The 15,085-nt window shown below is 41.9% G+C and overlaps 1 protein-coding gene across 2 annotated transcripts in view; it reads right to left on the bottom strand.

Moving 5' to 3' along the window:
• Positions 1–15,085, bottom strand: part of LOC106909672 (transcription initiation factor TFIID subunit 4) — a 103,208-nt gene that overhangs the window by 61,266 nt on the left and 26,857 nt on the right. For both annotated transcript variants that reach the window (XM_088004400.1, XM_088004399.1), the window contains one exon: positions 2,931–3,100. In XM_088004400.1, the coding sequence (XP_087860526.1) occupies positions 2,931–3,100 (170 nt within the window). The remainder of the gene's footprint in view (positions 1–2,930; positions 3,101–15,085) is intronic.

Raw genomic sequence — 15,085 nt, forward strand, 5'->3', positions numbered from 1 at the left:
AGAAACAAGTCATCAAATTAATGTATTTGACTTCTCATGTAGTAGAAGAACTTGTTTACACCATATTTTCAGAAAACATTTTTCAAGCACCCCTACGTGTACTCAGAGACCTGTAAGGCAGAAGAGGACTATCGTTACTTTGAGGAGTTTTTTCTAGAGAACCCCAGCTGTGATCTGGGTCCCTCCTCCCCATGTGGCTGGACAAGCCTGGAGAGCAATGAGGGGAGGTAGAGAGAAGTTTGATAAAAGACGACTAGCATAAGCGTTTGTTTGCTAGGGATAAATGAAAGAGCGGAGAGCAAACAGAAAAACACACTACAAATGTTATGGACATGGATGCAAGATAGAATACTTCACCTCTGCCAAATTAAAAAAATATGGAATCCGGATATTTATGCTGAAAAATGTTTTTTATGGAGTAAGGAAAGAATCATAATGAAGTTTTAGTAGGATGGTAATATGATAAACCAGGGTTGTACAATAGAGTGGAGCAGCGGCTCTTCTCTGATTGAGTAGAGCTGGCAGGCTGGGGGAGCCTCCCTTGGACTGCTGTCAGCTGTGAGCGCACAGAGACCAATCACTGACACAACAAAGCTGCATAAGTGCCACTTCCCCAGCAGGGGGCACCCTAGCCTCCTGCCCCGTACCATGCTGTGTGCTACCCCGAGGAAAGATTTATATTTTAAAACAACCCCTCTACCCCAAGGTGACGGGATAACAACCATGCCAAGAGTTACACGTAACGAAACATGACCTGCAGGCCCCCATGCTACACTAAAGATACTTTAATTGAGATGAAACAAGATGAGGGCGCCAGGCTCCCCGTCTTGTGGAATTACGTTGTGTGTTTTTTGATCCGTTGCACAGGAGAAATATGCTAGGCAAAGTTTCATTTGGAGTAGGAACACCCTATATAACTTTTTATACATTTTAGTGTGCATTCTAAGAATATTTAACGGCTTAATATGTTTTAGAGTTAGAAGTATTGAAAGTATTATGCCTAAACCGGAAGCGTAAATCATCTTTTCCAACATTTTATTTTAAAAAGCGCAAATTTTCTTTCATACTGTCCTTTTTCTGACACAAAGAATTTGGTACAACCCTCAAGCTGTAAGCCATCATAGATGATGACACTGTACGTTACCAAAACGTCCTGACACCCATCACGGTGTATCACTATAAACAGGAAACTGGTTGACTGCTATTACCAGGAATATATTCAATAGAGGTGAAGCATAGAAAAATAATGCAGCAAAGATCATCTGGGTAAGGAAGCAAACAGGTCAAGAGGGCTGACTTCTGATTATCCTCTAAATATATATCTCTGTTGGAAATACTTTTTGCCTCAAAACTATGAAACAATTGATGTATATGTCTGAATTCATTAGCCAGAAATCTGGGTAGCTGTAGGTTCAGGTTTGGAATCGATTCTATTCATCTAATCTATTTTTCCTGTAGGACAGTTTAAAAGACCTTAATAAATACAACTGAATATCATCAACATAAAGATGATAGGAATATATCACCTTTATGTTGATATTTTGTTTCATTGGTTATTTTAGTCCAGTGTACACAATAAACTGTCTTTTGTGATGAGATGACTATCTAGCTATGTCACAGTTACCTACAGTTAAACTCAGAAAACACCAAAACTCTTACTATTGCCCGTGAGCACCACCAATCTGCCAGAAGGACCTGGGTGAATTAAGCTCTTCTGTTCAGTAAAGTCTTGGAAAGCTTGGTGTTAAGTTTGGCTCCGCTATGACTGTGGAGTCATTAGAGACAATAAAGTCCTGCTTTTTCCAACACAGAAACATCACTAAGCTTTAACAACTGAAACACTGTGTACCATCGGAGTTAAACTGCACTAAAAACAGACAGAATCAAAACATCACCGCCATGTTTCATTCCTTTAAAAGCAACCTTTTTTTTAGGCAGGGGGACAGTATGAGAGTCACTCTTCAAAAGACAAACCCATGAAGTATTTATGTCTGTGCCCGAGGTCCAGTAAGTTCAGTCAGCCACTGAAGAATTGATTAAAGGAGGTGAAAGAATTGTTAGGTGCAGCAAATTCAAACCAAGTACAAACAAGAGAATATTCAGCATCAGCTACGGGAGTCAAAATCATCACTGTCTTTAGTCATGACACTCTAAATACAATCTGTCTCATGAAAAAAAAATGGCTAAAGACAGGTTTTGAATATTTATCAGGATGTTAGGAAAACCAACAGAAATCTTTGATTTATAAGAATTTGGAGTTGCTCCGATAAATCAACCTGGATGAATTCCATCTTGACCAACCCTTATCAGTGATTTGACAGTCACGTCTTTTTCAAATCTTTTTTTTTCCATTCAGTGAACATACTATGCTAGCAGCTACCAGCATCTTTTCCTTAAACACTGTTCAGAGTGGATCCTCATACCAAGGGAAGAAAAAACACAATTAGCTATTTTCAGCATCACAGAGGTACTCAAAATGAAATGTTTAAATTACATATCTGCAGTTTATTTAGGCTGCAGAAAAAGAGAGTAAGACTGTTAGCAAGAGGAAGGCTTGAATGTGTTTCAGCCAATTTCCTCAGTTTGATCCCCTTTGCAGTATCCAACTTTTATTACAAACTTTCTGGATTTGGAAATGTTTGAAGCATTTAGAAAATTTCGGAGCTGAAATAAACATTTAATTTGTCTAGAATTTACATCAGGAGACTCCTGTTATTTATTTTAAAGATATAAATGCCAACTGTGCAAATTCATGTTATGAGATCCAATTCTGACTTTTCGGTGTTATTCTTAGGTCTTCTTATCTTCTTATTTTATAAAGTTCTTAAAATTGGCTTTATTTCCAGGTCAAATGATTCACTAAAACTGCAGATCAAAATTTGACCACTTCAGTCTTGTGTTGCATGATGGATGATGTGAACAGATCTCACCAGTTTCCAGGATACGTCGATGTAGCAAACCCGGATGGAGAAAGGCCTCGTCTTTACACGACCGGATCTGCGTTCCCACCAGCTCAGAATTGGTTGCAAGTATTCTGGCGCTCTCCTCATTCAGATTCACCCCGGCCATGGAGGCCACATCATTGATGTCATCATCGTCTCTGGAAAAATTTGAGATTAAAACTAACTTTAGGCGTTTGTTATTTACAGATGTATACGTAAAAACATCAAATCAAAACCAAAAAGACACTGAAATAGGCTAAATACTAAGAGAATTACAGGATTTAAGCTGGTAATACAGCGCCCTCCTCTGATACGGACACCCCCAACAATGTATACAAAACCCTTAAAAATCATTCTGTTATGGGGCTTTGGTGACTCCAGGATGTCCTCCTTTGATGTTGTTCTCTAACAGTGAGGATTAGGGATTTTTTTTTGCCCCCCACCTCCAACCATGTGGTGGCAAAAAAAAACAAGGGTCGTCATCCAGCGCCGTTTGCCACAGCTCCAGTGTTTGCGACCCTTAAATAATTACTTTGACTGCAAAATATGTACAGGTGAGTAGCTTATTCATGTGAAGATATATTCTGACCAAGGAAGCTCAACACGTCCTTCTTACTTGAATGGGATGTTCTCTTACCTTTCCAGTTTTGAAAATTGGATTTCAAATAACCAACATTTACATGCTCTGATCTGACCAACTTAAAACAAAAGGTATGAGTTACAAAAATGCTTCAGAAAAATGCAAAGTGCTCTGCAAAAGCATTTATACAATTTAGACTTTTTTGTCCCACTACTACCTCAGACTTCAGTGTATTTCATTTACTGGGATTTAAGACAAACAAAAAGTAGAGTGTAATTGGGGAATAAAAGTTATGAATGTTTGTTTGTTTTGTTTTGTTTTGTTTTACCAACAACGATTAGCACACTTTGGCATGCCTATTATATTCAGCCCATTTTACTATTATTCCCCTAAATAAAACCCCATGTTAGCAGACAGTCTCCCAATGTGTAATTAAATCTCAGTATAAATCTAGCTGTGAAAGCCTGAAAGGTTTGTTAAAGGACCAAGAAACACACAAGGTAGGCCAGGGAGCTAGATAAGTTGGATAAATTCAGGTACTTCAGAAGTAAGTGACAAATATTAGTCATTTATTTTACAGACATGAAAGAGTGGCAAGAAACACACCATCAAACAAAGCTACAACAAGGTTGATATAAGCCATGAAGTGTTGTAAAGTTGGAATCAAAATGCATCTCCTTGAGAAACTTGTGGATGTTTAGAACTTGTGAAAACCAAAATAAGGTAGAGAATTCTCTATTTATGGGAGACAGCAGACGTTTTACCCAACCAAATACACACAGAGCAGTAAAGTAACTTCTCTCTCTGGTAAGAACGGCATAACAATGCCATATCTTCACATTACTAATAGTTGTTAGAGGCTGTATTGACGCGTGAAAAACCATATATTCAACATTAAAATCCTCTTTCCCCATCAGTATTCATGTCACAACATTATTAACATTTACTCCTTGAAAAAAATATCTCAGGGATCCGTTTTTTTCTCATGAATATTATTTGCCTGGGAGAAATTATGCATTAGTTTTTCTTTCCTTTTTTTTTTAAACAAGGATATACTTTGGTCATAATGGCACAGGCTTCTCATTCCAGGGTCTATTAGTGTCAACACTTAGAAAGGCAGGGAGATGAAGAGTGTTCGGGAGGAGTTTGCAGGGTAAGGATGCTCCTGAGGATTGGCAATAAACAACAGTCAACACGCTCTATTTACACACTGCTCTGCAACACCTCCTTATGCATTTTCTTTATGCGCTGATCATTCCAGTTGTAATGTTTGCAATGTTTAGATGGTATTTCATTTTAGCAGAGACAGGAAAAAACAAACATACGGAATTCGTGCCGTGGTCGTTTTACTTGCAGGTTGGGACGTCAGAAACATTTCCTGTCTGTATATTTTCCTTGTGATTTGACACCATGAAAAATCCCCCTGCGATCACTAGACTTGGCAAGTAAGGATTGTGATTCTGGCCTGAATTAGCAGAGCAGTGACATGTTGTGTTTACAGGACTGGCCCAAAGCTAGCAGCAGATTTCCTGAGTGTCTTTGACAGAGAGAACAAAGACCTACAGAACACACACAGGGTGGCCTCCCGCCACTCACTGGCTCAACTCAGTGGTCGTTTACGTCTGTGCCGCTGCTGTAGGTTGGTGTGTGCGCTTGTGCTGCTGTGATGTTGTGTATGCAGGTTTACAGGGTCCAAGAGTGAATTCAGGCATCTTGGAGAGTGGGCACAAACCATCAGCCAGCTCCATCCTGCCGAGGCCCTACTGCTTCTCGGTACTGCCGCAGAGAGCCGATATGAAACCTGACACCACGGCGGGAGGTTGACAAAGACAATTAGAGTAGTTCCCAAAACACCACACACTTGTACCTTCTCTCTCTTCCTTCTTGTTACATGCCTGCCAGGCTGTTTGTTTTTCTTTCCCCTCCCCCTTTGTCTCTTCACAGGTACTAGGGAAAGCTGGTGTCAATCTCCCCTGATTGATTCTCATCAACCATGGGCCAATCAGCATCCAGGGAGGCCTTATTTAAGCAGCCCAGCTGGGGAGAGCTGGGATCTGTCTTTGTTACTTGACGCATAACTTGTTCCTCTTTGTGTGAAGGTTTGTGGTGGGAGTTAGAGGGTGAGGTAAGTTTGGGGTACCCTGTACATTTCATCACGTAGGTGTTTTTTCTGTTAGATACACTAGGTAAGCAGGTGGGTGCCACCCATGTAAAGTTTTGGTGGAAACTTTTGTTAGATTAGATAGGCAGGGTTTTTGTTTTCTTTTGTTTCTTTAGCACAGTCGGTAGATAGGCCCTGTTTTGTTTTATTATTTTCTTTGATTTGGCACCACCTAACCGCCCCTTTCTCCCCCACAGTTTGTGTGAGCCTTCTGGGATTTTTGTCATCAATAAATCCCTTCTTTTGACAACATTCACTTGGACTCTGTCAAGTTTTTATGGTTGTCGTGTTACTCCCCTCCTCCTCACAAAGGGGGGGGCCGTAACATAAGTGGGGGCTCGTCCGGGATCTCTATTTTCCCTGAGCTGTAGACATCCATAATAATTTGAGAGATCCTTGTGTCTGTTTAGAAATGAGCTTCAGCTTAGAGGACTTTGTACAGGCTCCTAGCCATGAACAGCTGGAACTGTGTCGTAAGGACGACTTGTTATGTCTGGCTGAGCATTTTGACGTTTCAGTGAAAAAACACTTTTCAAAAGCTGAAATTAAGAACATTGTTGTTCAAAAGCTGGTTGAGATTAAAGTCCTGGTGGACCCAAGTAAAATGGATATAGATGTTTGTGATCCTTCTGTTGATTTAGGACTCCCTCCTTCGAAAGATGAAGGAGTTGCTGTAATGACAACGCCACCAAGGGGGTTGGGAGAGCCACAGGTGCCCCCTGCGACTTTACCACGGTTTGATCCAGTGTCACCAGAACTCAGTGGCTCCAGTGGTAATGTCAGACTCAAGGTTCGGCTGGCTCGCCTACAGCTGGAGGCACAGGAGAGGGAGGTGGTAAGAAAAGCTGAGTTTGATTTCAAACTTGAAATGCGCAAGTTGGAAATTGAAGCTGAAAAAGCGATTAAGCTGAAACAGCTTGAGGTAGAAGCTATGAGACTTTCACGTGGCAACTCGCCTCCTCGTTCAGCTGTGTACTCTGATTCTCCACAGGTGGTGTCAGACAAAAACAAGTTTGATGTCAGCAAGAATATTGCTTTGGTGCCTGCGTTTAGGGAGTCGGAAGTGGATTCTTACTTCAATGCATTTGAGAGGATTGCTGTGGCACTGGAGTGGCCAAAGGAGATGTGGGCTGTTCTATTGCAGTGCAAGCTCATGGGTAAAGCACAGGAGGTTGTTTCATCACTGTCAACAGAAGAGGGCATGAAGTATGAGGTACTGAAAAAGTCAATCTTGCGTGCTTATGAACTTGTACCTGAAGCTTACAGGCAAAAATTCAGGAACCATAAGAGGTCTAGTGGCCAGACCTATGTGGAGTTTGCACGTGAGAAGGGACTACTTTTTGATAAATGGTGTGCTGCAAGTGAGGTTAAAGGTGACTTTGAATCCCTTCGCCAACTAATTCTGTTGGAAGACTTCAAGAACACATTGCCTGAAAGACTGGTGGTTTTCTTGAATGAGCAAAAGGTGGCCTCTTTGTCTAAAGCAGCCATTGTCGCTGATGAGTTTATGTTGACCCATAAGAATGTATTTGTGTCTGTACCTCGTGCAGATAAAGTTTTGAACATTCGTCAACAAAAACCTGACCCCACTCAGCCAGAAGCTAAGGCTAAGCAGCAATCTCTTTCTCCACGTGAGGTAAGGGAGTGCTTTTACTGTCATAAAAAAGGCCATGTTATTGCTGACTGCCTTTCATTAAAGAGCAAGGCTTTGGCAACACAGACAAAAGGTGTTGGGTTGCTTAAAAATGTGTCGCACTCCAGCAACCAAACTGCTAAAAATGAGAATGAACTAGATCCCTGTTTCATACCTTTTTGTTACCCAGGGTCTTGTTTCTTTAACAGGGGATCCAAAGGATGGCCGACAAGTCAAAATCCTGAGGGACACAGGTGGTTCCCAGACAATCATTCGGGAGGGTATTTTATCTTTGCCCGTCATGTCATCTTGTCACTCCAAAGTGGTTGTTCAAGGTATTGGAATGACTTTTGTATCTGCACCACTGCATAATATCCACCTTAACTCATCTCTTGTGAGTGGTTTTTGCAGGGTTGCTGTTCTTCCCACCTTGCCCATAAAGGGGATTGATCTTATTCTAGGGAATGACTTGGCAGGTGGAAAAGTATTACCTGTGCCTGAGGTGTTGGACACACCTGACACAAGTGTGGTCTTTGAACCAATGCCTGACGTTTTCCCTGCTTGTGTGGTTACACGGGCCCAGTCAAAGAAATACAGTCTTGATTTGTCTGACTCTTTTCTTGCTACAGAGCAGACTCAATCAGCTGGATCAGAGACTGAACTCAACAAATCTAAAAATGTATTTCCTCTTCCAGGTCCAGAGATGATGAAATTACCAGCTTCCAGGGAGGAATTCATTGCTGCTCAAAAACAGGACACGACTCTGTTGAAATGTCATTCTTCTGTTCTTACCCAGGAGGAAGCCCAGGGGAAGAAGGTGGCATATATGGTTGATGATGGTCTCCTGTTGCGACGCTGGGCTGGTGAAAACTTGGAGGACTGGAGTACCATTTATCAGGTGGTTGTGCCAACAAGGTACCGCATGCAGGTGCTAGCATTAGCACACGATCACCCACTGTCGGGGCATCTGGGTATAAATAAAACTTATAACAAAGTTCTCAAACACTTTTTTTGGCCAGGTCTCAAATCTGATGTTTCACTTTATTGTCGTACTTGCCATGTCTGCCAAGTTGCAGGCAAGCCAAACCAGGTTATACCTCCTGCTCCTTTGTCCCCAATTCCAGTTGTGGGTGAACCATTTGGAAGGGTGATTGTAGATTGTGTGGGGCCTTTGCCAAAGTCTAGAAGTGGAAACCAGTTCATCTTGACTATAATGTGTGCTTCCACCAGGTTTCCTGAAGCCGTGCCCCTGCGGAGGATCACAGCTTCCATGATTACCAAAGCTCTGGTAAAGTTCTTCTCAGTGTTTGGTCTTCCCAAAGTTGTCCAAACAGACCAGGGCACAAACTTTAAGTCTAGAACCTTTGCCCAGGCACTAAAACAGTTGGGTGTAGAGCATGTCACCTCGAGCTCTTACCATCCTGAAAGCCAAGGTGCACTTGAAAGGTTTCACCAGACATTAAAAGCGATGCTGAGAAAATACTGTATGGATACAGAGAAGGACTGGGATGAAGGTATCCCATTTCTATTGTTTGCTGTGCGTGGAACAGTGCAGGACACTTTAGGTTGTAGTCCTGCTGGACTTGTGTTTGGACATGAGGTTAGGGGACCTTTAAATGTCTTTAAGGACCAACTAATCTCACACTCTCACTCTGTAAAGAGCATTCCAGAGTATGTTTCAAAGATGAGAGAGCGCCTTCAGGCAGCTTGCGCTCTTGCGCAGAAAGCCTTGGCTTCAAAGCAGGTCAAAATGAAGCAACATTATGACAGGAAAGCAGTCACTCGTGAGTTCAACCCTGGTGATAAGGTTTTGATCTTGCTGCCCATCCCTGGCTCTTCTCTGGAAACAAAGTTCTCTGGACCATATGTGGTAGAAAAGAAACTTAGTGAAACAAACTACATTGTTCAAACTCCTGATCGCCGCCGCAAGACCAGGCTTTGTCATGTCAATATGATAAAACTGTATCATTCAAGAGAGACCGACCAACCAACCCAGAATCGGGTTGAAGCCATTTCCCCTGTAACCTGTGTGTCAAAGTCAGCTGAGGAGGATATGGTAACGCGCAAAGATCCTCCACAAGTTGCAAGGCTTAGTAATAGTGAAATACTGGCTAACCTGCCTGACTATTTGTCACATTTATCAGGTGACCAAGTGGAGGACATCACAAAACTCATATCAGACTTCCAATGTCTGTTTGGGGATGTTCCTACCAAGACTAATGTGGTGTCTCATGACATTGTTCTTTCCAATCCTGCACCTATAAAGCAGAGAGCATACCGTGTCAATCCCACAAAGAGGGAGGTCATGAAAAAGGAAGTGGAGTACCTTGTTAAAAATGGACTCGCCATTCAGAGTTGCAGCCCATGGAGTTCTCCATGTCTATTAGACATGAAGGCTGATGGAAGTCCAAGGTTCTGCACAGACTTTCGTAAGGTGAATGCTGTCACAGTCCTTGATGCACAACCGCTACCCCTCATTGAAGACTGTATTGATGAAATCGGACCAGCAAAATTTGTCACTAAACTTGACATGCTGAAAGGGTATTGGCAAGTACCTCTAACCAAACAGGCCTCTGATATCTCAGCTTTTGTTACAACAGACTGTTTTCTTCAGTACACAGTGATGCCTTTTGGGCTATGTAATGCACCGGCTACATTTCAAAGGCTTGTAAATAGAGTACTGGGAGATGTGTCAAACTGCCGGGTATATCTAGATGACATTGTGGTATATTCAAATGACTGGTCTACCCATCTTTCTGTTTTGCTTGAGGTCTTCAAACGTCTTTCAGCTGCCTCACTGACCCTCAATCTTTCAAAGTGCGAGTTTGGTAAAGGTACCATTGTCTATCTGGGCCAACAGGTTGGTGGAGGAAAAGTGTGTCCTGTGGATGCAAAAGTCAAAGTAATTTCTGACTTTCCTGTTCCTTCAAGCAGGAGGGAGCTGCGTCGATTCCTGGGGATGGCAGGATTCTACCGTCGCTTTTGTAAAAACTTTTCTACGGTAGCTGCTCCTTTAACAACTTTGACCAGCCCTTCTACACCTTTTACTTGGTCTGATGAATGTCAGCATGCTTTTGAACATCTAAAAGGATTGCTCTCATGTTCTCCTGTTCTTTCCGCCCCAAATTTTAGTCTGCCATTTAAGCTGGACATAGATGCCAGTGCTGTTGGGGTAGGAGCTGTCCTTCTGCAGGAGGATGAAGACGGCATAGAGCATCCTGTAAGCTACTTCTCAAGGAAGTTTAATCTTCATCAAGGTAGATATTCTACCATTGAGAAGGAAGCGCTTGCACTACTCTTGGCATTACAGCATTTTGAAGCTTACCTTGGCTTGAGTGTGGAACCAGTCACTGTCTTCACAGACCATAACCCACTTGTCTTTCTTTCCAGGATGTACAATCAAAATCAAAGACTTATGTGGTGGGCTTTGATCATTCAGGAGTACAACCTGAAGATCTGCCACAAAAAGGGGTCTGAGAATGTATTGGCAGATGCTTTGTCACGTGCTTTTTGAGCTTGTTTTCTTTTACCTTGAGTATTCCAAACATTTATGTTTGGACTTATAAGGGTGGGGGTGTTACATGCCTGCCAGGCTGTTTGTTTTTCTTTCCCCTCCCCCTTTGTCTCTTCACAGGTACTAGGGAAAGCTGGTGTCAATCTCCCCTGATTGATTCTCATCAACCATGGGCCAATCAGCATCCAGGGAGGCCTTATTTAAGCAGCCCAGCTGGGGAGAGCTGGGATCTGTCTTTGTTACTTGACGCATAACTTGTTCCTCTTTGTGTGAAGGTTTGTGGTGGGAGTTAGAGGGTGAGGTAAGTTTGGGGTACCCTGTACATTTCATCACGTAGGTGTTTTTTCTGTTAGATACACTAGGTAAGCAGGTGGGTGCCACCCATGTAAAGTTTTGGTGGAAACTTTTGTTAGATTAGATAGGCAGGGTTTTTGTTTTCTTTTGTTTCTTTAGCACAGTCGGTAGATAGGCCCTGTTTTGTTTTATTATTTTCTTTGATTTGGCACCACCTAACCGCCCCTTTCTCCCCCACAGTTTGTGTGAGCCTTCTGGGATTTTTGTCATCAATAAATCCCTTCTTTTGACAACATTCACTTGGACTCTGTCAAGTTTTTATGGTTGTCGTGTTACTCCCCTCCTCCTCACAAAGGGGGGGGCCGTAACACTTCTCTTGTTTTTTTTCCAACATTCTAATTAAACCTACAGAGATAATCTACACAACATGTATGGATCTGTGCTGGATAGAATACCTGAGGATGCTGGGGGCCACATTTTCCAAGGTCAAAGGAGAGGCAGCCACTTCAACGACTTAAGAAAAGATGAACATGGAAAGGTCTACTGAATTAATGCCAAACAAAAGCTGGTAAAAGTCTGCAATACCCATGCAGCTCTGCACACATTGAAAATATCTAACAAATATAATCCTAAGGGTGTTTTCACACTTGATAGTCTGATAAACTCTGTTTGATTGAGAATAAAAATTGTAACATTTGTTGCATTTTTAGCAGGTGTGGTTTGCTTTCATACTGAACTGTGTCAAAAGACCAAACCCTTTGAAAAACATGTTCCCCCTCTCGCCTGTGGTGGTGCTACAACAGGAATGATTGAAATAAACAACTATTACTTGTGTACTCTATGAATCTGCCATTTATGTAGGAGTTAAGGAACGACAAAATAACTTCTGTTTTAAATTTTTGTTCAGTTTATCTGGGAGACCTCAACAAATCCTGCTGGATTTCAGATCATTTTCCTTTGGTTTCACAATTATACACAATTTTGCGTTGGTTTATCTCAACACCATGTTGGTACAACCACAGCTGCACCTGAAATCAAACAAAATGTGCTGCTTCATTTTGAACCTTCTCCAAAAAAATAAATAAATAAATTAACGTAATGCTCATTTTAACAGTCTGGTTTCATGGCTACAAATGCTATCACTGTGGCTGAAATCAAATAAAAACGGCAATGACGGCTCTTACATTAAATGAAGGGAATTAAATATTAAATTCAAAATATTCCAGATTGTACCCTTGAACTAATAAAGAGGCGATGTAGTTAGCTTCCACAGAAGCTAAAGGACAACCTCTCAGTTACTGGTCAGGTTGGGCTTGGGGACATGGAGCTGGGGGTCACTTGAATACATATGCATGCTGTTTCCATATCAAGTCTGTGTCTCAGCCAGGGCATGCCATAGGTGGGACGACCAAACCTGCCATTTAAAAGTGGTGCGTGTACATATATGTGTGTGTGTGTGTGTGTGTGTGTGTGTGTTTGTGTGTGTGTGCGTGTGTGTGTGTGTGTGTGTGTGTGTGAGTGTATGAGGGTCTGTTCAGATCTTCTGTGTCCCTCACGCCCGCTAACACCCCCTCCCTGTCCCTGTGGATAAAGGTCTCTGAGCCCTTGCAGGGGGCCCCTGATTGATCTCTGTGACTAACACCCAGGCCATGCATGCTGTTGCATCTATGCTGAGAGAGATGAGCCACTGGAGTGAGGTATTCTCCTTAAGGCACCTTCAGGTTCCCTGGGCAGTTCACTGAAAATGTGCTCATGATCCGAATGGTTTCAGTAGTAGCGATGGATAAAGAGAGGCCAAACAACTCAGCAACAAGCTAACAAGCACAATGTTTAGGAAGTTACTGGAATTAATTCAGAAAACCACCCACACTTGGTTTGCACAAAATACCTGGATAGAAAAGAGTTTGGAGTAAAAGAAAATCTCAGAGGTGAGATTAGAGTTCTAAACCGTCCTACATGTATTTATTATATTTCAAATTCTAAGAGATCCTAAAGGAATTTTCCAAAAAAGCAAATATGGACATAGTTATTATTGTTGCTACCCATAATCTTGATCTAAACTATTCCTTGAAAGATAACAGACACATTTTATTTGTGAAGTTCCTTCTTCAAGTAACAAGGGCACCAGATCGCAGCTTACTGGCCAGCAAGAGACGAAACCACAAAAGGCATGGCGTTTCAAATTCACTGCAAAAAGTCAAAGATATAAAGCACATGTATGGTACATTGATAAAGTATTCATACCGCTTGAGTTTTTTAAATGTAGCCATGTTACAACCAAAGGCTTTAATGGAATGGAAATGATTCAGGTTTTTCAATTTGTTTTACAAATACAAATTTTAAAGATGGGGTATGCATTTGAATTAACCATGTCTGGGTAGGTTTGTAGGTGCAGACATTGTTTTATAAGATAACCAAGCTTAGCGCTTCAACTTAGTATAATGATCCTCTGAGGCGTTCACAGATTTGCCCTCTGTTTACTAGATAGGCAGCTTCTGGATGCAATTGTTTGCAATGGACTGTTTGTAAAGTGGTATGAATGAAAATATATGAATGGATTCCATCACATAAAATCCCAGTAAAATCAGTGATTTTAAAAGCTTTACAAAGTTTAAGAGGCATGAATACTTTTGCAGGGCCATGTACCATGTTTATATTCTATTGGAAAACACACAGCTGGATGTACACCCTGTAGAACAAGGTTGGATTTGTGGGACTGAAACTGAGCTTGGCGTTTGGCAAAGGGCTAAGGGCCTCGGCTGGCTCGCCAGTGATTACAGCGGATGTTGAGTGTTTACAGAGGGAGAAGGGTGGAGGTGGTGTGTGTGTGGGGGGAGGGGGGGGGCACGGAGACAGCTGCTTTCACTCTGCACTGTAAACCACACACACACACACACACGCACACATACGTACAAGCACTTACACAGAAGGCTGTAGCTACATTGGAAACCCCACAAGCCCTGCAGTGAGTATGTGTGTGTTTGTGCTACAGCTGGCCCGCTGGGACCAGCGGTTCAGAGTGACAGCCATACACACATCAGGGCCTGGCTGCAGCTGAACACGATTCAGGCTGGGTGGAAGAGAGGCTGGTGGGTGCAAACTGACCAAGCCAGCTGTCAATTTATTTTTCTTACAGCCAAGTTGTAGTTGTATATTTTCATCTATTTGTTGCTGATTGTTATTGATAAGTCAAAAGATTTTTGTGAATGAACCCGTCTTTGTAGCTCAGGAATTTTAGGGCCAGTATTCTTGCGTTGATCCATTTTTGAGTTGTGTGAATGAAATTTTACTTGACCTGAGTATATGAAAAACTGTATATTGTGATTGCAAACATTGACGCTGCTAAAACTTTTAGTAACTCAAAGTGCAAATGAAATACTTTTTGAAATTTGTCAACTAGGGCTGCCACTCATGATTTTATATAAGTAAGAAACTGTCTTGATTCTCATGATTAATCTGCAAAAAAAACGGGCACATTCTGCAAATTTTTCTTTACCCTCTTCAACATGTTTTATACAATATTAGAAAGACATTAAAAAATGCAACTGTCCTGCCTAAACTGCAATAACAACATTCTTATATGGCATGGTGTGTAGTTTTAAAGTGGACCCAAATGCAGACAGGCAGAGGCAGCTTGTAGCTGAAGAATGTTTAATGACAAAAAAATGATGAAAAAAACTTACAAAACACCACAGGGGACACAGGTAGCCAGAGCAGAACAAAAACGAGGAATACAGGAACAAAACACGGCAGGGAAACAATGGGGAGATAAAGACATAAGACAAGAGGAACCAGCAAGGAGTGACTGAGAAAGAGGTACTGGGAGGTTGAATGCTGAACAAAAACCTGGGCTGATGACCCAAGGGGTTGCAGGTTTGGGGAGAGAGCAGAAGGTAGGCTGAGGAGAAAGAGAAAGTGACACAGGGGGCGAGGGTGAGCACTTAATCATTTGTAGCAAAGG

This window comes from Poecilia mexicana, unplaced genomic scaffold, assembly GCF_051168715.1.
Source record: "Poecilia mexicana isolate PSO_F unplaced genomic scaffold, ASM5116871v1 scaffold_3, whole genome shotgun sequence".
In the NCBI taxonomy this organism is placed as follows: domain Eukaryota; kingdom Metazoa; phylum Chordata; class Actinopteri; order Cyprinodontiformes; family Poeciliidae; genus Poecilia; species Poecilia mexicana.